Source organism: Squalius cephalus (assembly GCF_949319135.1).
Source record: "Squalius cephalus genome assembly, chromosome: 13".
NCBI classification, from domain to species: Eukaryota; Metazoa; Chordata; class Actinopteri; order Cypriniformes; family Leuciscidae; genus Squalius; species Squalius cephalus.
The window spans coordinates 32,472,117-32,498,165 of NC_137134.1; the positions used below are offsets into that span (position 1 = coordinate 32,472,117).

The 26,049-nt window shown below is 38.2% G+C and overlaps 3 protein-coding genes across 4 annotated transcripts in view; 1 reads left to right on the plus strand and 2 right to left on the minus strand.

Moving 5' to 3' along the window:
• LOC307169642 (uncharacterized protein) overlaps positions 1-26,049 on the minus strand; it is a gene marked incomplete at both ends in the record, with an annotated part of 160,440 nt that overhangs the window by 51,866 nt on the left and 82,525 nt on the right. The window lies entirely within an intron of this gene.
• LOC307169943 (uncharacterized protein) lies at positions 1,561-10,370 on the plus strand. Its single transcript, XM_079890826.1, has 7 exons — positions 1,561-1,683; positions 2,381-2,695; positions 6,323-6,745; positions 7,824-7,883; positions 8,317-8,421; positions 8,517-8,543; positions 8,673-10,370. Exons 1-6 carry the CDS (start codon positions 1,641-1,643, stop codon positions 8,525-8,527), a joined length of 957 nt encoding a protein of 318 aa, XP_079746952.1. The 5' UTR covers positions 1,561-1,640; the 3' UTR covers positions 8,528-8,543; positions 8,673-10,370.
• Positions 16,894-20,398, minus strand: LOC307169972 (uncharacterized protein). Of its 2 annotated transcripts, XM_079890875.1 has the most exons (6): positions 20,320-20,391; positions 19,561-19,672; positions 19,352-19,476; positions 17,410-17,475; positions 17,223-17,300; positions 16,894-17,118 (listed from the first exon to the last, which is right to left on the minus strand). In XM_079890875.1, exons 1-6 carry the CDS (start codon positions 20,360-20,362, stop codon positions 17,009-17,011), a joined length of 534 nt encoding a protein of 177 aa, XP_079747001.1. In that variant the 5' UTR covers positions 20,363-20,391; the 3' UTR covers positions 16,894-17,008. The 2 variants fall into 2 exon arrangements, with proteins under 2 accessions (XP_079747001.1, XP_079747000.1); XM_079890874.1 differs by having other exon boundaries at positions 19,352-19,672; positions 20,320-20,398.

A 26,049-nucleotide genomic window follows, 5' to 3' on the forward strand; every position in this document is an offset into this window, starting at 1 on the left:
TCCGTGAAGGTCAGCCAAAGGTGCCATTCCAGCAACGTCAGGTTGGCCATGCTTCTGCCGATGTCTTGGGCTGTGGATTTTGTAGCTCTCAGGGCCAGGTCAGTGGCACTGCGTAAATCCTTAAAAGCGTCTGCGTCAGGACCAGACTCATCCAGGGAATGGAGAAGTTTGGCCTGGAAGACTTGCAGTAAAGCCATTATGTGAAGTGCCGTTGCTGGTTGCCCGGCAGCAGCGTAAGTGCGGCCAGCGAGGGCAGAAGTAGTGTGGCAAGGCTTCGAGGGATTGACAAAGGTGGGCGGCCACCGCCTCTTCGAGGGGGGGGATCGCCTCATAGCCCTTCTCTTTGGCGCCGTCCACATTAGAGAGCACCGAAGAAAAAGAGGGCTTGATACGAGGTGAGTGTGGTGCCTTCCACGATTTGGTCAGCTCTTCGTGGGAACCAAATTTTTTTTCTGAAAGGGGACTAAACTCAGGGAATTAAATAAATTTAAAGAACACATTCAATATGTGACTCTACTCCTCCTCCCGCTAAGCAGCTCCTGATGCCATAAACAAACTGCACTGAAGTGGTGGGAGTAGGAGAATCACTATCAAGGGGAAGGAGGGCCAGATCCCTAGAGAGGAGTCCAAAGAGAAACAGGCATAGTTGGAGGCCGCCACAGAATAAGAGACCATGGAGGAGCTGGCGCAATGGGATGCCCTGGAGAAGCCGGTAGAATGAAGTCCAATGGTGGAGCAGTGCAGTCCAGGGCAGAGCCAGGAAGATGGAAGACCGAGGGATGGAGAACCAGGGTTAACCAGAAGTTGATGCAGTCTAATAGAAAAGGTGCAAAGCTGTCACTGGGGCAATACCCTAAGATACAAAAGCTAAAAGGTACATATTTGTACCTTATTTACCGCTAAATGGTACATATTCAAATTATTTAGGGGGACTGGGGAGGGCCAGCTGAGGAAGGGCCAGGAGGCTGAAAAGGAGCAGTGGAAGAGAAAGTGTAAGCCTGGCAACTTGTTTGAATCATGATATCTAACAAGTCAGGCAGGACTTGTTAGCTGGTGCTCGGGTGTATGGTGACAAATGCTACCTCCAGTGTTGTGGTCTGTTATTCTGTCACGAGTTGGTGCAGGCAAAGCAGAGATTTGAGGCAAGGATCTAAACGCAGCAATATATATTTATTAAACAAAACCATAAAGACCCATAACATACACATTGATAATAACAGATCAAGAAATGAACTTAACAGGGGGTATAAATACACAGGACAAAACAAAGAACTAATTTAGAAAGAGGTGAATGTAATAGTAGGTAATGAACTAAACTCAAAGGACAGAAAGAAAGCAAAAACAACAGTCTCAAAGGTCAATATAATAATTGAATGTGATTTATAACGTAACAGTTACAACTTGTATTTATTACAAGTATTACAAGTAAAATAATACTATCTGCCACAAAGAAAAGTGCAAGTTATAATAGGGGTAAGATGAACAAAATACAACCAACACAAGCAAGAACAGTGCAATGTGTGGGTTGTTGTCAAATCCTGTGGGGGAGGGTACACAGACATCACACTTTAACACCATCCTGTTTGTTCACAATCTGTCGTGTCACAGAATTGTTCGCATTTTTCAGACACTATTTCAAAATGGTTCATTTGGTTGTTTTACTCTACTTGTGGCATCTGGTTGGTAAGTTGTATATATATATATCCTTTTTAACGTATTTATTCTTTATATTTAAACATAGACGTTTTTAATCAGATAGATCTATATGGTTCATCTGTTAAAATATGCTAGATAAATATATAGATATAAGATAAAATATGCTGCAATCAAACTAAAATAGAAATAAGTGAGAAACACAACTGAAAATAGGGAAGATGCAAAAAACACAGCAGCATCTGTTCTTACCACATTTGAATGATGATCACTGAGAAATCAGCTAAACATTTACTTTTGTTTCACAGAATGGGTTTGAAATAACATGACGGGAAGTAAATTATATGATTTTAATTATATTATCTCCAAAAAAGAAGCAAAAGTAATTTGAACCTAGGGTCCTTTGCACCATGATTAGTGGGGTAATTTACGAGATACAACCTTGGATCCCTAATTCCGAGGGGAAATTGAATGTGTATTACAATCCCTACAAGTTCACAGATAACTCTTACAAATGATCTGCTCCGCAAAATCAATGATAAATTAACTCTGTCCATTTAGGTTGTGCTTTGCTTGGCATGTTTGGCTTCCCATAACCCAATAGTTTTTCGGAGCAAGGGCACTAAAGGGGCCAACTGTGGGACTGTATTACTTAATTATAAACCAGTTATTTTATGTTAAAAATATATATTAACCCTAAATCTGTGACAAATTCAATGTTCTTCAGGTGTGTTTGGTGATACAGATGCAGTGAAGTCAAAGATGGAGGGAGATTCAGTCACTCTAAACTCTGATCTTACTGAAATGGAGGATGATGATCTGATTCTGTGGAGGTTTGAAAAAACTTTAATAGCTCTAATCAATGTACTGGCCGACAGCATGACTGTTTATGATGATGTTACTGATGGGAGATTCAGAGACAGACTGAAGCTGGACAATCAAACTGGATCTCTGACCATCATTAACACCAGAACTGAACATACTGGAGTTTATAAACTTCAGACCAACAGTGTGATCAAGAGTATCAGTCTTACTGGCCATGGTGAGTTATCAGTTTCACATATTTTAAGTATTACACCATTGAAAGTGATGAATCTTAACATTAAGATTATTTTGATCTGTACTTGTTGGCTTGGGTTGCATTCACGCACACACACAATCCAATTTTCAGTCATTGTAGATCATCTAATTTTATTTAACTTTAAAGAAGTATACACTACTTATAGACTTTTTACCTTGACTGATGGTGATAAACTGTAGGTGTGTCCCAATTCGCATACCTATACAATGCCCTAAATGTATCATCTTGTGAAGAAAAAGTACATACTTTCAAGAGGAGGCAATTTTTAGTAATGTGCATCCTGTCCCTTTTTTAAATGTCCTGTCAATCTTCTCCACAGTTAACCTCCTCCACATTTAATTTAAATGAGGTTTTATTTAACAAAGTTCGAGAGGAGCAGGTTCAGATAATAAACCAAATTATGCACAGCTGGAGATTAATCAGTAATCAACTCAATGACAGAGTATAAATTCACAGCAGACCTATCTCTGTTCATTGAAAGTTTGTCAGCATCCCTCCTCCACCCCATCTCCTCACTTCCAGTTCCATCTACACTTACCAACTGGGGGGAGTACTTTGGGTTTGGGCCTAACTCCGAGCTCGGAGCCCTCCCCCCGGACAGCACGCCAAATACGCATTAACTTATTGTATTAATTATATGTAGATGTGAACTCGTGAATTTAGTTAATTGTATCAGAGAGAATAGTAGCACGTTGATTTGCCAGTAGTATGTCTTTCATATGGAGAACTCTCCTCATGTGTTTGCATAATGATGCATTTAAAAGGTAACGATCTTTATAAAAGTTATTAATGTTGTTGCTGATAAAATATAACACGGATAACAGATTTTTTTTTTTTTTAATCAGGTTATTGATTATTAATCACTCAAACCCCTTTATCTAAAACTCTCTACTTAACTGCCAGTTGCTCACATGCGCCATGTTTGTAGTTTTTAAACACTTTTAACCAGACAGTTGATGTTAGCCATTGACTTTGGAAGATGGTGCCGCCGTGTTCGGACTCGGCCCTGGTCACTCCGCTTAGACTGTGTTTTTACTTAGTATTTTACTTAAAACTACTCTCATGTTTTGCACACATGACATCTGCACTGATCCCCTGTGACAGCAGAACACTTTACCTATTCTGCAACGTTTTATCCACCGATCCAACGTGACCAACTGAGACACTTTGCGCAACGGACAGGAACAATGGCCATGAGAGAGAGCCTCCGAGGCGACAGAACAAAAAACACAGAGGGAAACGTGCTGGGGTTTGCAACAGACTGAGGACCAGAGCCCACCGTCCACCTCTGGCCAGGATCCTGCTAGCCAACGTCCAGTTGCTTGAGAACAAGATTTAGAGTCAGGATAAGATTCCAGCGGGACATACGGGACTGTTATATCCTCTGTTTTTTTCCCTTTGTTTCAAACCCACTACCCCTGATTTGGCCGGCCTCCGCTGTCCTGTCCATCCGAAGAACAGAAAACTGGGTCACCACCGTCATGTTCCTGATCGCCTCACCTGGAGCATCTAACGATCATGTGGCATCTGTTCTATCTTCCTCGGGAGTTTACTTCGGTCATCACCACAACTTTATATTTATTTCGTGACTAATATTATATATATATTTTATACCACGACTAGTTTATATCCCACTTTAGGGGGACCCTGTCTAAGGTCCATGATGTGCTCAGCGTATGTCTAAACAGTCATCCGGACTCATCTTTGTGACTGGAGACTTTAATAATGCAAATCTCAGACAAGTTATACCAAACTTTTATCAACTTTTTTTATCATTTTTAAACAAAGGCTCCAGTTGAAAAACTTTCTATGCATGTTTCGAGGCAAACTTCTCTAGTGCCTAGTCTGCTTACTACCAGTCTGCCGACGAGCACCGAGGGAAGAAACAGCTGTGTCAGAGATGAGCGCACAATCACTGTATTGGAGGACGAGGTTCATAAAGCGTGGGAACATCAGGAAAGCAGCCAGCCGGACAGCATCCCTGGGCGAGTTTTAAGATCCTGTGCTGATCGTTTGCCTGGCTTATTTACATCCATCTTTAACGAGTCCCCCACTCAGTCAGTGGTCCACACATGTTTTAAAAAATCTGAAATTGTTCCTGTGCCAAAAAAACAATAAGCCCTCTTGCCAAAATGACTATCGACCTGTGGCACTTACATCGCTAATTATGAAGGTCTTTGAATGACTTAACAATAATAATAAAAAAAAATTAAGGCAATAAATGCTATACTCATCTCTGTGAAAAGGTTAAAAAAGAACTGCCAAATAACCAATGGATCATTATAGAACCTGTAAGTTCAATTTTAACTTTTTTGATAGTTGAAAGTTCATGTTTGCACTTAGGCAAGGATGCTGACATCTCATGGCGCTGCAGGTGAGAGCGTCACAATTATGGCTTGCTGCCATGCCAACAACGTTGTATTTTGTTAGTTATTATAAACAACCCAGCTGCAGTTTGACTGAAAATACTTGGAATGCAAAATAAATAAAAACATGATTTATAAAAATTAACAAGAACAATCCGTGATTTTTGCAAATGGTTGTGTAAACTTGCCGCATATAATGTAAATATCAATAAATCGATTGATATAGCCCTGAATCGAATTGTATCTTTGATTTGTTATCTTTAGAATAGCATATATATCGCTGGCTGAGATCGTATCGTCATAACTTTATTGACTAAAGAAACTAGCTTTACGTTCAAGGGTCACTCTTCTACCGTTAATTGATGCGTACAGCCATCTGCCGGAAGCTAGTTATTTTAGTGGAGAAAGTTTTAAATATGGATATTTTTCTTACACGAAGCATCGCTTTACTTCAGAAGACCTTTATTAACCCTGGAGACTTTAATCATAAATAGATGCGCTTTGATTGACTTTCAAAGACAAACAGCCATTCACTGCCATTATAAAGCTGGGAAGAGCCAGGACATTTTTAAATATAACTATGATTGTCTTTTTCTGAAAGAAGAATGTCAAATACACAGTACACCTAAGATGGCTTCAGGGTGAGGAAATCATGGGCTAATTTTAATTTTTGCATGAACTATCCCTTTAAATGCATGGACACATCATATATTATAGGGAAACCCACCAAACTGCTTGGAAACAGGAACTAATGTTTGGCCGGAAACAAAGTTTACAGGACTGCGTTCTCTGGAATCTTGTCAAGCGGAGTACTTCTACATTCCGATTGGTTGCCGCCGAACCGCATCATAGCTCATTACCATAAAGCTGACCTGACTTCAACTTTTCTTGACGCCCACACCGTGTTTGATTACTGTTGAGTAGATGATGATCCAGTTTGATGTTCACCTTGAACGTATTTTACAAATGTGTCTTGGATTACAGTGCAGAACTGTATTCTGTTCTAACCTATATTCTGAACTGATAAAGAATAATTCTTTATAATTCTTACAGTAGGGTCTTTGTATCAAATGATTATTAGGTTTTCAATATATAAAAGAAAGATGTGAAAGAACTGTTCTGTCATTTGTGTCTGCCAGTTTTGTCAAGCTCTAAGGCATTTCTAAAACGCATGATTTCATGTCCTCACAAAAATAAAGTAGCTGTTTATTTGTGTCTGCAGATGTGGATGGTTTTACAAGTGCATTGGTGTCAGTGCCAGTGCCAGTGTCTGTGTCTGTGACGGAGGGAGGTTCAGTCACTCTGAACACTAGTGTTACCAAACAACAACATGAACCAGTGTTGTGGTATTTCAATGACACTCGCATAGCTCTGATCAACAAAGAGGCCAGTGAGAGCTGTTTATATGATGGAGAAGACGGGAGATTCAGAGACAGACTGGAGGTGGATTATGAGACTGGATCTCTGACCATCACAAACATCAGATCTGAACATGCTGGATGTTATGAAGCAGAGATTATCAGCAGCGAAAGTTCAGGCAAAAAGCAAAGCTTGAACAGAAACAGCAAGTGTGAAAGCACAAAAATCACCAGAAAAATCAGCAACAAGGGTGACAACATAAGAATATTCAGTGTGACTGTCAATGGTGAGTCATTTGATGTAATTTACTCTGAAGTATTTTACAGATTGAATACTGTAAATTAATTATTTTTCATTTTGGACTGTTTTAAAGAGGGACTATCAGATCTGTTTGCTCTCTTTCACTGTATGTTATTGTTCATATATACATTTCTGTCAGGAACACTGCTGTCAAATAGACAATTAGCATGTTTGGCGGTATGGTTCTGTTCTGGGCGAGAACTCCTGCTTCATGCAGCCTAGCATTGGTAAGAGCAGGGAGAGCAGCAATAACCCCCCTTGGGGTAAACAGAACAGAACCAACATGAATGTATGCAAATATATTTAATTCAAGATGTTAAAGTACAGCATAATCGAGAATTTATTCTGATTCAAGGTGAATTACAATGGCAAATCCTGAGGAGGAGCTGGGGATGGAGCAGGGTAATTTGCTCCTGATAAACGCGATAGCTGCTGGTAATACTGAAGGAGCTTATATATGTATACGGTGATTGGCGTCGTATTCCTATAGGTAGATGTGGATCAGCTGAGGGTCAGCTGATGCGAGTTTGACTAACATGACCTGCCAGAACTAATGCTACGCTTGATAACCTATTTTACTGTACAATCTGATTTCTGTCACAGTAATCAACATTAAACAGATATTCAACTTTCATTGCCATGTGTTCGTTTAATTGCAACATCTATAGTTAAAAACTGTATTTCTATTCTGGTCAAAAATAAACTGACACTCTTAAGTCGTATTTAGGAGCAATATTCTGTAAATATTTCAACATGCAATGTTTTTGAAAATTTAATATGAGTCATTTGTTTTTAAAGAACCTTTTTCTGAATGCTTAACATTTTTCATCATAACTGATCATTCTGACTTATGATGTTTATTTATCTTGTTCAGCAATGCTGATGATTGATATTAGTATTAGTGATTAATATTAGTGATTAGCTGCTGCAGGAAGCTTGTTTACATTTTGCTCCTTTTCTACGCAGCTGCAAATGAAGAGAACAGCCATAATTATCCATAGTTTCTTTTCTTTCTAATCTGTGTTGGTTTGTATTTCTTTATTTTATTCTCTTGTGTTTTCCAGCTACTGGTCATGGTAAGGCAGATCCCAATAAGGAAATAAAAGAGCCAGAGACCGACAAGAGTATGTTTCATTCTTTTTTGTAATTTATATTCATCCTTTGTCCCAATATATAATAAACTGAACAAAAAATGTATGTTCGTGCAAGGCAAGTTTATTTATAGACCATTTTATACACAAGATAATTCAAAGTTTTTACATAAAAAATATAATTTTTTTAAATAGTAATCAAAAAGATTCAAGGCTAAAAATAAAATATTACAGAAAGAAGATAAAAGAATGTTAAAACTAGGTATACATTAAAATTAATTGGAGGAAAAAAGGCTTAAAATAAACAGTAAAGTAGAAAATCAGTGTTTAATCAATGCACTGATACGTTTTCAATCTGGACTTTCAATCTAGCTTTCAGTGGGGTATTTCCAGGGATAATGGTATAAACACAGTTAGATTCACTCACACTAATGTCTCTATTTGTCTGGATCTGTTTCTGGTTCAGGTCTGTCTGCTGGTGCTGTTGCAGGAATAGTTGTTGTTGTTCTGCTGGTGTGTGTAACTGCAGCTGCTGGTGTGATTTGCTATCGCCGCAGGAGCTCTAGAAACGGCAAGTAACACCTACAGATACTGTATTGAGAGGAAACATTTTTTTTAATGTTGCAAAATTGATGTTTATTTGTGTGTGTTTATTTGTCAAAGCAGGGTCTCTGTAGGAAATCCACGTATGAGGTAAAATACTGCACTACTGTAGTGTGTATTTATAGATCTGTGTTTCACATGCACTGAAAAACTACTTTTCTGTAGCTGTAAACAGCACTAATTTCTTTTTTTATCATCTGTGATTTGTTGCTTTCTTAGACGGAGAAAGACGCATGATCTGAGAGGATCGCAAAGTGTTTCCCGCATTTCACGTGTGCATGAAACTACGATGGTACCTCATCGAGAAATCGAATCATCCAGAAATAACAATGACAATTAAATGAGTCATAATGTAGAAATTTCACTTTTCCACGAGAATCAATGTATGTTATGATTGCATAATGATTGTACACTGGCCAGGAAGCCGATATTTAAAAGTGAAGCGTTTGTTTACCTCAGGGTTTGTAAAATAGGCCACGTGCACGCGCACGAAAAAACGAGATTTTGATTTCTTCCCCCTCTTGACGTCAAGACGGGGGAGGATATACCAAATATGGACACCGCAAACCTATGCCGCGGGAAGCCCGCCCCTCTCCCCCTCTCCCCCTCTCCCCCTCAGATTCAGTTTAGTCGACTCGAGAAAGATGGAGAAACCGAGTGTAGCCTTCATCTGAGATGCTCTGTGGGTGACTGCCACAAACAACATGCAAATGTGTTTTATCTACCAAAAACGGACGAAACTATCAGGGAACAGTGGAGGAAATTCATTTTTAATGACGCTGTCCCAACAACTCTTTCAAGTGGCGTATCGTTAGGTGTGTGTGCTAAACATTTTACACCGGAATCATTTACAAATTTGGGGCAAAATCAGGCGAACTTGGCCTCGAAGCTCCGTTTGGGAAAAGGTGCCATCCCAACCATCAGGGACTTGCCAGAAATTGAAAAGGTAAGGTGTTTTTACTGTGGTTAACAAATAGCAGCTAACTGCTAATGCGGCTATTGTATGTAACGTTACCTTCGAGGTAAACACGGGGAATGGACTCTACGAATGCTAGCCACATCTTTCCACTTTGTTTTACACTAGCATCTACAGTAGTGACGGTACAGGAGTCCATGCTCAGTGGCTAAAACTGTTTAAATGCAAGTATAACATCACGTTGCATGTCTAAAGAAGAAAAATATTGAATGTCTAAATAACCACAACGTGAAACAAGGCAAAAACACCACATGATAGTAAAAATCTCAAAACCACTGTAAGCTGATAAAAAAAAAAAACCTACATCTCCGTTAATGTAATCTACATTAAATAAAAGGTAAATTTATGTGGGAGAAAATAGCAACACACGTTTTTGCTCGAACTGATGTTAATGTATGTCTCAGTCAAAATGATTGTCTTTACCATTCAGAGACATCTTGATGTCGTCCTTCCATCGACTCTACATCTTCACTTTCCAGCTCTGGTTCAGAGTCCGGCTCAAACATGTACGGTTGAATCCCATATGTCGCGGCCGGGTCGGGTTAATTGACAACTTGCGCCATTTGTAATGATGCTGAAGTTACCTGCGGTGTCAACCCCCCTCCTTCCTGCAACCAATCAACGCGCCCCTCATTTGCATTATTATAATGACCGTCCACGACAGCCAAAACATCGCATCAGATCTCGCGAGACAATAATGCCTTTAGAAATAAGGGTCTGAGGGGCTCTGTGTTGATTTTTTTTCCACTTTTCTTTTTTAGAAGTGCCTGAAAGACTATAATAGAGCATTGGGTACCAAAGTTAAAACAACATTATGACTCCTTTAAGACTTAAGACCAAGTAAGGTCTGTTACTTGTTCTCTTAAAAAAAAAAAAAAAAAATACCCCATGTGTAAAGAGATGTACATTTTGTTGTTTTTTAAATAAACTGTTTAATGCTGTAAATGTGTTTTTATTCAACCATCATTCAAATCTGATTCTGATTTTATAGTTTTTTTGACACCCCTTTATTTATAATAAAAAAAATATGTATGAGTCAGATGCATATCAGTTCAGTAGTATTCAGTTTTCTGTTCAATTCCACAGGGATTTATTGGCGTGACAAATATTTTTACATTCATATTTGTGGGGTTCCTGCATACAATTATCAAACAAAATAAAAATAGCAGCATAATGCAAATTAAAAAAATTAAAACAATGTAATTCTTTAAATTTGTAAAATGGATTGCATTAAATAATAAAATGAAATATTAAAGAATTTTTATCGTTTTGGTTTTATTTTTTATCGTATCGAATATTTATCGTTTTATCTCCAGATAGCCCCAAAAAAACAGTTCTGGTAAGCAAAGCAAAATTTTTCCATCACTAAACAATTATACCACACATATGTAAATATGTAAATATTTAATATGAAAATATCTTTACATATTAAAACCAATAAATGACACAATATTTATGACATCATTGACCAGTAGAACAGCAGCAGCGACAGAAGCCACGCCCATCAGCGCAGTGACGACCAATCGCAGCACAGCTTCCACTGAATCACAGCAGGGGACGTGGCCTTCTGGAGAAACTAATGAAACAAATGATAAATTAAATATAGATTTTCAACAAGATGATTTTATTCTCTGTCAGGAACTCAGATATCAACAAAAGTTATCTGCAAAAACTCAAACCTGTTTAGAATGACATGAGTAAGTTAGTTTTATTTTTAGATTAATATTTCTTAATGCATTCCTGGCACTTAATCAGCAAAAAAGCTCATATGACCATTGATGTACCTGCACATGTCTGACAGAGTTCAGTGATGTTAACATGTTCACATTTTGGCAATCCTGATGATGATGATGATGATGATGATGATGTGGTGGCAAACAATTTTCTAATACTGAATAAGAGACAAACATGGATCAATTGTCTTTAAAGGAGACATATCATGCTTTTAAATCGTTAATTTTAACATATAAATCATACATTTGTAGTCTATATAAAGCAGAACTGCAATGCTTGGGTCTGAATTCCTCATTATTATAGCTCCACAGGCCCCTTTTCTACCCCTTTTCTGATGTGCGTCTGACAGCAACTCGTTTTGGTGCGGTTTCTTTAAATACAATTGAGACACGTCATACCCCGCCCCCTCTCCAGGATGCAGAGGTTCAACTCCACCCCGTTCGGCCATTTTTGTAGTTTGATAGCAGAGATACGATTATAGAGACACAGAAACTTTTTATTCACACGTTATTAACAAAATGTCAACAACGGAAGACTTGTCCAGCCAGCCTTACATGTTCGAGCGAGATGAAAATTAAGACGACGAACCTGCAGAACAACGTCTTCATATGGATGTATCGCAATGGTGTGTACTGTATTTACACATGAAACTTTGGTCTTCCGACCTTTTACCACCGTGTCGATTTATTTTGATTAATATGTGCGAGGGAGAGAGAGCAAGACAGCGTCTAGTTTGGAGACAGTGTCTTGTTTACCCTTTCGCCTGGCTCCGAAGAGAGAGAGAGAGCGCGTGCGCGCGACCGGGTCTCTCTCTCTCTGCTCGTTCTTTCAGTTAAACATGCGCACTGTCACAAGCGCGGCAGTTCATCTACATTAGACAGTGTAATGAAGCGTGTGGGTTACTACATCCAACAACCGAACATTTTAACTTACCCTCTCGTAACTTCTGCATCTTTTAGCTTGGACTACAAAATTGCAGCGAGAAATAATAATGGCGGATCGCTCGAAGTGTTGGGCCGGAAGTCAATGTCCTTATTTGGCAGTTCCGCTGCAAATACTGTGACGTATTAGTTCACAAAACGTCATAGGTAACAGAAAAATCTGAACAGGTTGAAAAATAAGGCCAAAAAAGATTATAAAGATATCAACGAAGCACCTGAAGAGAATAATTTCAACTTTTCTGTACTTTTAAACACTCCAAATATACAACAAAATGCATTTAAGGGCTAAAAAAGTGGATTTAGCATGATATGTCCCCTTTAAAGATTATTTATTCCCTTGCATGGAAAGGTCAGCAGTCATACAGTCATACAAAGTGCCTTAGAGTGTGACAAAGAGTGGGGGGTATTCTTCCTTATTTATAGTTGTTCCTCCCCCTAGGTTGTTTTCCCATGGCTAAATCAAGATACATCTTAACACGCCATAACTAACACATTTGTTCAGATTTGTCTATCATATTTAATCATATTATACCCTTGAATGGAGACTTTATGTCTCGGTCATACATTCAGTCACATTAACTTTTGTCAGGTCATATACAATACACATACTGTACATGGATATGTATCGACACCACATTAATCTAATTACCATCATATTTGATTATATGAATATAATTAAATGCAAACATAATAGAACAGTACATTTCTTCCACAATGATGATGATGATGATGATGATGATGATGATGATGCGTCTCTGCTGGTGACAGGAACAGAAGTAGGAGCTGGAAAACATGAGAAAAATCAAAACGTTTTTTTATTGCAATATCAGTCTAATTATGACCGCCGCTAGCGTAGCTAGCGAAAGCGGTCATATAGGGATTGTCAAAGTTTTTTTTTTTTTTTTTTCCCCCGTCACCTTACTGAATTTTTCGTCAACGATACCAGGGACACCGAAGCAACGGGGAACATGAAATTTGGTGGGCATGTAGCCCCACTAGACTTCTAAGGAAAAATTTAGTTTGGTCCCCGGGGGCCACTCCCCCCCCCGCGCTGGGCCCCCCCAAACCCAAAAAAATGCAGTTTTTCCTAAATAACTACCTGAACCGTGGCACCGAGGATGAAGAAATTTTTATGGTATGTTGGTCTACTAGACTTTTACGGAAAAATTTAGTTTGGTCCCCGGGGGCCACTTCCCCCCCCCCCCCCCCCCCCCCCCCGCGCTGGGGCCCCCGTAAATTTTTCGTCAACGATACCAGCAGTGGTGGACAGTAACGAAGTAAATGTAATTCGTTACTGTACTTAAGTAGTTTTTTTGTGTATCTGTACTTTACTTAAGTATTTAAATTTTGGAAGACTTTTACTTTAACTCCACTACATTTCAAAGTCAAATATCTTACTTTTTACTCTACTACATTTTCAAAATCAGTCGTTCCTTTTTATTTATGAGTGGATAAAAACTTATCTGGTCAAACGAGCCACCAATCACTAGCCTGCAACGTGCGTGCTTTGTTTTGAACTTACCTTGGTGCTATCTGCGTGAACCAGAGCTGTTAAATATGAGAGTTGCGACCATAGACAGTAAGGTTGCGACACACTAGGCTTGTTCGACTTGAACCGGAGCTGCACAGACCGATCAGTTTATGTCATCGCGAGAGTGATTGAAAAGCATACAGAGCCGTCTACACTAGTACACTCTAATCGATCTCGCAGTATTTTAATATCATTCGAATGGTCTGTGCAGTGTGCAGCCGCTGTGATCTCGCCGCCGCGCGGTCACGTGATTCGTGTAGCTCTCAATAGTTCCAAACAAATCGCGTTGCCAATGATTTTAAGCGGGGCAGAGAGCAGCAGCTATTATTGCAGCAATTATCGGTAAATATTGACGCATAATGAGCATTGCTTATTACGTTGACACTAAAATTACTAATTTTGGAAGGAAATAGGCTGCTCCCATAACGTAGAAAAAATAAAATAAATAAATTATATATATATATATATATATATATATATATATATATATATATATATATATATATATATATGTGTGTATAAATGTGTGTGTGTGTGTGTGTGTGTGTGTTTAATGGCATTGTGCAGGTTTATGTGAATGTATCATAACATTAGGATGTTTATAATAGGCCTATTATAACCATAGATGCTTGTGAAAAATATATACAGTAAATACTGTAAATGTATTATACCTTATGGGAACAGTCCCCTTCTGTCCAAAATTAAACACACAAAAAATGTATTCAATTCAAAAATATATATAATATAAATATATATAGAGACTAATTAATGTCATTTTATTAATAGATTGATGTGCCAAGAGTGACATTGGAGTCTTAACGTAGACTGAGTTAAGCAAGAGTCTAGTGACAAAAATTATAATAGGACATTATAGCCATAAAAAAATCATAGTACTTGGATACTTAAGTACATTTGAAGGCAAATACTTTTGTACTTTTACTCAAGTGAATGTTTAAAGGCAGCACTTCTACTTTTACTTGAGTAATATTTTACCTTGAGTATCTTTACTTTACATGGTATGTGTACTTCGTCCACCACTGGATACCAGGGACACCGAAGCACCGGGGAACATGAAATTTGGTGGGCATGTAGCCCCACTAGACTTCTACGGAAAAATTTCGTTTGGTCCCCGGGGGCCACTCCCCCCCCCCCCCCCCCCCCCCCCCGCGCTGGGCCCCCCCAAACCCAAAAAAATGCAGTTTTTCCTAAATAACTACCTGAACCGTGGCACCGAGGATGAAGACATTTTTATGGTATGTTGCTCTTAAGGGCCCACATCAACCTAGCCCATAATCACTCATTTGTGATTTGCGCCCCTCCCATAAAAAATGAAAATGCAATATTATTCTGCTTTAATCGCCCCTATCTTCAGTGGAGATGTTCAGAACTGCACCATATTTCATGTGTAGGATTAACTTGACATCCTCTGGGGGTATCCTCTGCTAAGTTTTGTAGAATTTCATCCATGGGGGGGGGGGGGGGGGGGGGGGGGATTTATTTTATAAAATAAATTCATTTATGTGCACATTTAGTGACTGTACACTCATCGGCCTGTAGATGGTGCTGTTGAGCGAAGGGTTGCTGGTTTAGGATGATACTGTCACACACACACATGCAGGAATACAAACAAACGCAAGCATGCACACACACTGACATCCACACGCACAGACACACACCCATACACACACATATAAATCCACATGCACAGACACACAAACACACACTCGCACACATGTATGCACACATACATACACGCACAGACACACACACACACACACACACACAGACACACACACACACACACACACACACACACACACACACACACACACACACACACACACACAGACAGGCATGCACATACTATTACTTTTTTTAGGTATATACATAAACACGCAATACAGCCAAATTACTCCACGTCATTTATTTTTGTGGAAAGCCAGTGCAGGCCTGAGCAGCGGTCATATTTTGTACCGCAATGCGGTACATCTAGTTACCATCATATTTGTGTAACCTGTTGAAATCATTATCATTAGTAAAAGTTATATAAGCTGGAATAAATAATTTCATTTTCATAGTTTAATAAATAGAATTTGAGGTTAAAAAAGTTAAGAATCATTGACAAGCAAAGAAGTTGTGATTTTGCTCAATAAGAAAAATGCATTTTGTGTTATGTTCATGTTTTACATTTAAAAGGTTAAATATTTTTTGGTTAATAATATTTGTGAAGATGCTTTAGTGATGCCGGTAAGAATAGAAAGAAAGAATTAAATAAATGTTTTGTGAATTTATTTTATTTCTGAAAGTTTTGTAATGAGCCAATCACAGTTGAGGTCAAAGTACAAGGAAGAGAGAGAGGATCGCGAGACGGGAGTGTGTTTAATGATAAGAGAAACGTGGTAAATGTTAATATAGCTTATGCACCCGTTTTAGTGAAAGTGTTCAAACAGGACTCTTATATTCACTTTAATGGTGATAATTCTGTCAGTGTGAGTGGCATACTCCGCACACAGACTGAAATTAGTGCTTAGTGTTTTGCATGGACTTTGCTAACAAGCTAGCGGCCATGCGATCTCGAGTAGTTAAGCCTGTGTGGAACTGTGAGAGTGACGATGATCAAAGACCCTTACGGAGCCGGATAGCGTTGCCGAGTGGTGGACTTTGCCCGTATCGTCAACCATGTGACTTTCCTCGTCAACCATCTTCTTTTCTCTTTAACTCTCTTCAACTTGTTTCCTGTTACTGATGCCTTTGATCCTGTCCGTGAGCTTACATCTACATCGAGTATATAAGGTACCATTTTTTTTGTTTGGCCTGTGTGGTGAAGCAGCCATTTCGTTTAAGGCTACAACGTACCCGAGCTACATTCAGGCCTGCATCATTTGAACATTTGAAGGGTATTCAAATTTAAAATAGAGTTTTGCCGGCTATTTTATTTCCTTGGGCCCTATTGTTTGAATGTGAATTTAAATACCTTTGTGATCTGAAAAGTGAGTTTATTAATACCTTTTACTTTCTGACACACTTTTTCTAACTAAATCTGTCCTTTTTTATAAAACAGTTGTGGTTACTGACTGATACTTTAAGTTGATTAAGGAAAAGGAGTAATTTTTGAGTTAAATGTGAAAGTATTTATAAGATTAAAGTTCTTGAAAGACATTTCATTTCCGTTTAAAGTGTAAATAGTACTACTTAAATAGTGATTTAGAGGGAAAGAGTATTTCATACAATGAGTTAATAATCACACACACACAAGTTGAATACTGATACATTTAATAGTAAAACTCACATATTTTACTGAAAAGAAAGTTAAAGAACTCAGGATAGCCACCTCTCATTATAGTGAAACAAGCTAGAGAGGCGCTACATTTGATTATATTAATATAATTAAATGCAAACATAATAGAACAGTACATTTCTTCCACAATGATGATGATGATGATGATGATGCATCTCTGCTGGTGACAGGAACAGAAGTAGGAGCTGGAAAACATGAGAAAAATCAAAACGTTTTTTTATTGCAATATCAGTCTAATTACCATCATATTTGATTATATGAATATAATTAAATGCAAACATAACAGTACATTTCTTCCACAATGATGATGATGATGATGATGATGATGATGATGCGTCTCTGCTGGTGACAGGAACAGAAGTAGGAGCTGGAAAACATGAGAAAAATCAAAACGTTTTTTTATTGCAATATCAGTCTAATTACCATCATATTTGATTATATGAATATAATTAAATGCAAACATAATAGAACAGTACATTTCTTCCACAATGATGATGATGATGATGATGATGATGATGATGATGCGTCTCTGCTGGTGAGTGCTGGAAAACATGAGAAAAATCAAAACGTTTTTTATTGCAATATCAGTCACAGTCATTTAAAGCTGACAGTCCTGATCTTCTTAAGGAGAATGTGTCTAAATGTTAAAGTGGATTGTGGGATTTCACAGAGTGTGTGTGCAAAGACATTTGTTCACACACCTGCATACATAGAAGTCTACTTATTATAGGTGACTTTGAGCATGTCTTTTTAAGAAGTCACTTATTTGGGCAGTCTTGTTATAGTGATGGGATAAACAAAGCTTTTTGAAACTTTAAATCCACTGAACCAATTGTTTTGCAAAATGATCCAAGCATAAAAAGAGCTGTATGTAAATAATGAATACACACATCAAGTACTTGAGTAAAAGTAGCTTACAGATACTAAACAGTAAAAGTTTTAAGTCCTTTACAAATTTACTTGAGTAAAAATAGGCTACAAAAGTACTTGATTTTTAACGTACTTAAGTATTAAAAGCAAAAAGCAAAAAGTAACTGTGTGTGTGTGTGGGGGGGGGGGGTCTAACATCATTATAAATATATAATTTGTAATGGCATGTTGTGTGTTTTTTTGTCTTAAACTCTACACTGTTGAGGTGATGATATGAACATGCCCACATCCAAGCATTTACAGCTCAGCTTTAACAGCAGATTCAGTTCACAAACCACTGGAAATCGTGACCTAAATATTATTTTCATTTACAATAATCAATCAAATTCATAATTTCTTTTTGAGATTTCAACTCAAATGAAATCCTTTATAGAAAACACTAATAAAAATGAATGCTTTGGCATAATAACTCATGTTAGATTTGTGTTGGTCAGATGAAGTTCAGGCGAAGTCTGAGCACTGAAACATCTGCAACTAAGATCAAATTTAGAATAGAATTTAGTCCCATTTATTTATATTATTATTATTATTATTCATATTATTATTATTATTATTCATATTATTATTATTATTCAAAATACTGTAAATATGTTTATTTATTCTGACTAAACCTATTTGTGTCTTTATGCTTTTTTTAAATTTGTTATTCTTAAATGTTATTATGTGTCTTGTTATATTTATATGTGGAATGGAAGCTTCACGACCGAGGTCAATTCCTTGTGTGTTCAAACCCTTGCCTATAAACATTCATTTTATTTCATATTTTATTTTTATAATGTTCAATTATTAAAATATATTTTTCAAGTTAGTACTTTAGTTTAGATAACCATTTAAAATTATTAATCTTTTTTTTTTCTTTTGATTAATGCAAGGTGTGAGACCCCGACCCCGGGACTCCAGATACTATAAGTTGTGATGTATTTGGTGGGCTCAGACCCCAAGTATATATTTTTCCTCTTTGTCTTTCTTTTTTTTTTTTTTTTTTTGGTGTCATATCCTACTAATGCGTTACACTTTCAGTTCCAGTTGTTCAATCAATCAAGTGTTTACATGTTCTCTCGATAAACTACCCCTTTCAATCATATGAAAATTATTTGTAATAGAGCTGACACTTTGAGTTTGTAATGGGTTATGTTATAGCCTTACTTGTTTTTAATGTTGTTATGAAATATCTGTAGTGACTGCATGATCATATCACTATATTATTTACCATCATGCGAGCCTCAAATTAAAGCTTGGCGGACCACATGAGGCTCGCAAGCCGCGCAATGAGTAACTCTGGTTTAGACAATGGCCACATTGGATCGGTAAATAAAACATTGCAAAAGAGGTGATTAATTGGTTTCTGATGCTTAAAAGTGTTCTGATGTCATGTGTGCAAAACGTGAGTGTGACCCAAGTCAACAGGTAAAGATCAAAACAATCTAAATGTAAGATTCATCACTTTCAATGGTGGAATACTTAAAATATGTGAAACTGATAACTCACCATGGACAGTAAGACTGAAACTCTTTCTCACACTGTTGGTCTGAAGTTGATAATCTCCAGCATGTTCAGTTGTGATGTTCATGATGGTCAGAGATCCAGTTTGATCGTCCAGCTTCAGTCTGTCTCTGAATCTCCCATCAGGAACATCATCATAAACAGTCATGCTGCCGGCCAGTACATTGATTTGAACTATTAAAGTGTTTTCAAACCTCCACAAAATCAGATCATCATCCTCCATCTCAGTAAGATCAGAGTTTAGAGTGACTGAATCTCCCACCATCACTGACACTGACTTCACTGCATCTGTGTCACCAAACACACCTGAAGAACATTGAATTTGTCACAGATGAAGGGTAAATATATATTTTTTAATAAAATAACTGGTTTATAATTAATTAATAGTACAGTCAGTTGGCCCCTTTAGTGCCCTTGCTCTGAAAAATGATTGGTTATGAGAAGCCAAACATGCCAAGCAATGCCAAGCAGATCATTAATTATTGATCTTGCAAAGCAGAGCATTTTAAAGAGTGCTTTGTGAACTAGTGGGGATTGTAATACACATTCAATTTCCCCTCTGAATTCTCTATTAGAAAACATAACTGGAAGTAAAACAACTTAATTCCAACGGTGTACATTGAATGGTTTGCATTGCTTCTTTTTTGGAGATAATATAATTAAAATCATATAATTTACTTCCCGTCATGTTATTTCAAACCCATTTTGTGAAACAAACGAAAATGTTTAGCGGATTTCTCAGTGATCATCATTCAAATGTGGTAAGAACAGATTCTGCTGTGTTTTTGGCATCTTCCCTATTTTCTGTTGTGGTTCCCACTTATTTCTATTTTAGTTTGATTGCAGCATATTTTATTTTGGGTTTAACCAACAATGTAGATCTGTCTGATTAAAAACATATATGTTTAAATATAAAGAATTAATGTGTTAAAAAGAAATTGAATTTAACTTACCAACCAGATGCCACAAGTAGAGCAAAACAACCATGTGAACCATTTTAAAATGATAGTTCCTGAAATATGCAAACACTTCCGTTACTGACAGATTTTGAACAAACAGGATGGCGTTAAACTGCTATAGCGGAGGATCTTTCCGATTTTAGATAAGACCCACCCTCTCCACTTTTTGAATAAGTTTGATTGATTCACCAGAATGATTGACAATTAGGAGGACCAATAGTATACACTATCCACCCGGAAGTAAAAAAATCCTCCGCTATACCTTTAAGCTCGTGTTTGCGTATGAATCCTCCCTCACAGAATTGGACAACAACCCACAAATTGCATAAAAAAATATTTGTTGAATTTAATAATGTTATCATAAGTGGTTGCACACAATTGATTTTAGCTACATTTAAACAAATGCATTAAGTTGAACTAAAATTTATTAAGTTCAACTTAATGCATTTGTTTAAATGTAGCTAAAATCAATTGTGTGCAACCACTTATGATAGCAGATAGTATTATTTTATTTATTTTAAAGGGATAGTTCACACAAAAATGAAATTTCTGTCATCATTTACTCACCCTCAAGTTGTTCCAAACCTGTATGAGTTTCTTTGTTCTGCTGAACAGAAAGGAAGATATTTGGATGAATGTTCGTAATCAAACAGATCTCGGTCCCCATTGACTTCCATAGTAGGAAAAAAATATACTATGGTAGTCAATGGGGACTGAGATCTTTTTGATTACGAACATTCTTCCAAATATCTTCCTTTGTGTTCAGCAGAACAAAGAAACTCATACAGGTTTGGAACAACTTGAGGGTGAGTAAATGATGACAGAATTTTCATTTTTGGGTCCACAATCTGTTATCATCAATGTGGACGTTGTGGTGCTTTGTGGTTTTGTTTAATAAATATATATTGCTGCATTTAGATCCTTGCCTCAAATCTCTGCTTTGCCTGCACCAACTCGTGACAGAATAACAGACCACAACATTGGAGCTGGCATTAGTCACCAAATACCCTGAGCACCAGCTACTCTCTCGTCACAAAATGGCCGTCCACTTGAGGGTAATGTTGAGGAGTTTCTCGAGCCTTGGAATAAAAGCACTCTCAAGGTCTGTTTCTGGAGTGGGCTTGATGAGTCCCTGTTTGTACTGATGCCTGCAGGAGAAACAACCTGAACCTTGTACATAGAGTATGCATTGTGTCTGAGTGGATCCTACCTTACTGTTGGTGAAGTGGAAGAGGACAATATCACCACAATCCACTCTCGTTCTTTGAGTGCCATCAATCTCCATTCCAGAATTCTTCCTGATCCATCCCCATCTTCATCACACCTGCTTCAGACCCTGAGCCAGCAAAAGGGCCGCCATTGACCCCGAGACAGTGCAGCAAACTGCCATGAAACCTGAGTTGGCATTTGCCACATTGTCTGTCCCGGGGCAGCCACTTATTAATCTAAACACCCTGGAATGGGTTCTCAATCTCTCCTTCCCCATTGGTCCTGCCTTACTTGTTAGATATCATGATTCCAACATGTTGCCAGGCTTACAGTTTCTCCTCCACTGCTCCTTTTCAGCCTCCTGGCTCTTCCTCAGCTGGCCCTCCCCAGTCCCCCTAAATCATTTGAATATGTACCATTTAGCGGTAAATAGCCTAAGGTACAAATATGTACCTTTTAGCTTTTGTACCTTAGGGTATCGCCCCAGTGACAGCTTTGTACCTTTTATATGAGACTGCATCAACTTCTGGTTCACCCTGGTTCTCCATCCCTCGGTCTTCCATCTTCCTGGTTCTGCCCTGGACTGCACTGCTCCACCATTGGACTTCATTCTACCGGCTTTTCCACGGCATCCAATTCACCCTTTCGCAGGGAGCTTAATTGACAGGGGATCTGACCAATCATAATCCGCCATTTTGTCCGACAAAGCAGTCAGGAGAGATAGCAGATTAACATGGGAGGATTTGAACTTGAAAAACGGAGTGTACTGACGCCTTTCCGCGGTTTAAAACAACATTCCTTCTTATGTTCATTCATGTTTATTTGATGCTATAAATGAACTAGAAGGAAGAGATGATCGATTCACGAGCAGCTTTAACTGATACTGATACAGCGATCTGTCAGACACATTTAAGAGCCACGAAACGGTATGTATCGTTTAAATTTCTTTTAAAAAATGACCAAATTTGAAAGGTGAGACTTTGTTTAATATGTTTAATATCAAAAGTAACCGTCTGTCCTGTCTGTCAGTGTGTTGTCAGTCTCCTCTCTGCTCCGCAATGTATTTTTCACTGCGTGAGAACATGGTGTGTCGTGAGAGTAGCATAGCTTGTCGGACATAGCGACAGTAACTAAGGGGGGTGGGTCTTTGCGAAGGGTCAATTGCGCCAGCTCCTCCATGGTCTCTTTGGCGGTCTCCAACTCTGCCTGTTCCTCTTTGGACTCCTCTCTAGGGATCTGGCCCTCCTTCCCCTTGATAGTGATCACCTACTCCCACCACTTCAATGTAGTTTGTTTATGGCACCAGCAGCTGCCTAGCGGGAGGGGGAGAGGAGTCACATCTCGTATGTGTTCTTTGAATTTTGTTCATTCCCTGCATTTAGTCATATATCAGATTTTTATTTTTTTTTTCAAAGTTACTCAATCTGTTTACTTGTTTTTAGTTCCTCTATTTGTCCTGTGTATTTATACTCCCAGTTATTGGTCTTTTGTCGTAGGTATTGGTTGGTTCGTTGGTTGGATGGTTGGTTGGTTTGCATTGTGCCCCAGAGGGTTTTTCTTTTGTTGAATAAATACTGTATATACTGCTAAATTAAGATCCGCGGCTCAAATGTCTCCTTTGCCTGCACCAACTCAAGTCACTTTCCACAATTCTGGTTGGTGACTAGTGAACATGTTTGTGAAGCAGAAGCTGTTTGTTCAGCACATTTCTCATCACAAAAACATGAGACCACAGCAGGTTTCACTTTGACTCACAAACTGAGCTGATGGAAGTGAAAAACATTTATTTTACTCCAGTCCGAAACATTTTGTAGGTCTTGTGTTTATATGTTTTTGCACTTAAGTTAATCATTAATTTAAACTATGTGTTCTGTTATTTGCTTTGATAATATTTCCTTATAATATATTGGAAATTCACAAATTCACAACCAGTGTACAATAAAAATGTATTGTTTTGTCATTCCTCTAGTGCTTTGGCAAAAAAAACAAAAACAATAATAATTATTGTATTTACATCCTGGATCCATTTACATTACTGTATCTGTTTAGACAGTAATTTATTTTGTACCATTTAGCTTTTTTGTGTTTATTATCTAATATGAATACATCAGAAATTATATCTTGATAACTGTCTGGATGACATTTTAAGATAAACTTATTTAAGAATGAAGCGAATGTAAGCAAATGAAGTTGCTTCATTCTTTATGAAAGATGGTAAAAAAAATATAGAGGCTCAAGTCACCTCACACTAGTTTTGCGTTGTCAGACCTTAAAGCGACTCATTGTGGGCGATCTGAGGGCATGCCATCTGAAACTGAGACTACTCACATACAGGGGAATTGTTTTGCAGACTATTTTACAGACTGCTGAACTACTGGATTAATGCAGCAATTTCTCTGGCTGATTAAAATAGTTAATTGCTTTGAATTAAGACTAAAGCAAGAAGTGATGTCTTACACAGAATTTATAATAACTCACCAACCAGACGCCACAAGCAGAACAAAACAAACATGTAAAACATTTTCAGATAACAGCACTATGTGAACACTTCTGTGACAGACAGATTGTGAACTAACATGACAGTGTTAAACTTATATTAATGTAGTGTTGCATGTGAAATCTCCTCCACCGGATGTGGCGACCAGCCCAGATATTCTTGGGTGAAGAATGGACAAGATAATCTTGCATGTGCTGGTTTTAAATGCCTTACACTGTTAATAATGGCAGATAACAATAAATATATTATATAAATATATACACCTTTTAGTTGCATGTTAATTTCAATTAAGTTGGCCTCTGTCATGTGACACTTGTTTGGTGTTTCTCTGTTGATAGTGTGCTGCGTCGCCCTCTGGGTGGTTTCTAGCTCGACTGCGTCACTCTATCTTGGCCACAAGCCACTTCCTTTATTTTTCATACTTAACTCTTGTAAAAGGTCTAGATTTTTAGATTCAGGAAGAGACAGGCATATAATATTCTCTTACTTGATTATATTATCTCAAGGTCTCTCTGATCTCTACCATACCCCCTAGGCCTACGGTTCAGATAATAACCAAGTCTACCTGTGTTGTGTGTTAGTCTTGAGTTCAGTGCACCACCGCTGGCTCTTCGCCCTCAGAGAACAGCTGTACCTGCTCATGGACTCTCACGGCCCAGTCTGTTGCAACCGGTTGGCAACCTTGACTGACTTTGTAGAGTCTGTTGGAATATCGCTATATAGATCTATCTTTATCAGACAGTCATCTGATACCCCAAATGGATTCTAACTCTACAATAATGAACATACTGAGAGAATACTATCAGAGTTTGAGGGCAGTCCACACTCTCAATTTATCTCACTCTCAAAAGCTAAATACACACTCTTATGCCAGCTTAGAAGTTCGGGCCAGATACACAATTACATTTTAAGCAGGTTTCGAATTACGGGGGAGCTAAGGGGAGCTCGGCTCCCCTGAAAAGGACCTGGGCTCCCCTGAAAGCCTACTTTGAGACATTTAGGGGGAGCTCTAAAACACTGTCCATGTTTTGTGTCACATATAGATTTTGATTTTCTGTACATTTCTTGTACATTCTGTAAAAGGGAAAACTCCTTTTCTCGAGAATATTGAAGCCTTTATTTTAAAACGCATTGCAGCAGCACAAGCGAGAGCATCAGAGCTCGCGTGAGCGTGCTGATAGTCTGTGCTGAGGCAACTGCACAAACCAATGGCGAGAAAGCAGAAGCGCGCGATCCAATAGGAGCGCTTGGCACCCTGCCAGACTCTGCGCGCCAAATAGAAGAGTATAAATACAGAGAAAACACGCCATATGACAGATCTAATCGACTGAAGCGAAAACACCTGACGTGAGAGAAAAAGCACGGCAAGGCAACGCAGTACTCGTTCCCTTATCTCTAGTCTAAGGTAACCAAGGTTACGTAAAGTAACCAAGTACGTTCTGTACTATTTACTGTAAACCTATTGTTTTAAATGCCCGAGCATGCACCAAAAGCGTTAAAGTCAGTCAGGGAGGATCGGAAAATAGCCACTTTGTAATTCGAACCCTGATTTTAAGGCTTACCCTGACTTTGCTCAGTAAATCTCTCTTCTATAAGAATATCAGTGCCTTCTCTGATCTGCTGATGTTGTGGTTTTGTAGCTGGCTTCCGCTTGCTGCTTGTTTGCTCTCTCTTTCTCTCCAAAAGATCTACCACACGAGAGCCCTAAAGGTTGTGATTCTATAATTCCTAATGATGCACACTATGTCTACATTTACGCACATGCTGCTTACTTATGCTATGCTATCAGTTTCTGATGCAGAAAAGTTAGTTCATGCATTCATGACCTCGAGACTAGATTACTGTAATGCTTTATTAGCTGGTTGTCCTGCATCCTCAATAAACAAGCTACAGTTAGTCCAAAATGCCGCCGCTAGAGTTCTTACTAGATCAAGAAAGTTTGACCATATAACACCAATTTTATCATCACTACATTGGTTACCTATAAAGTCCCGTATTAATTACAAGGTATTGCTACT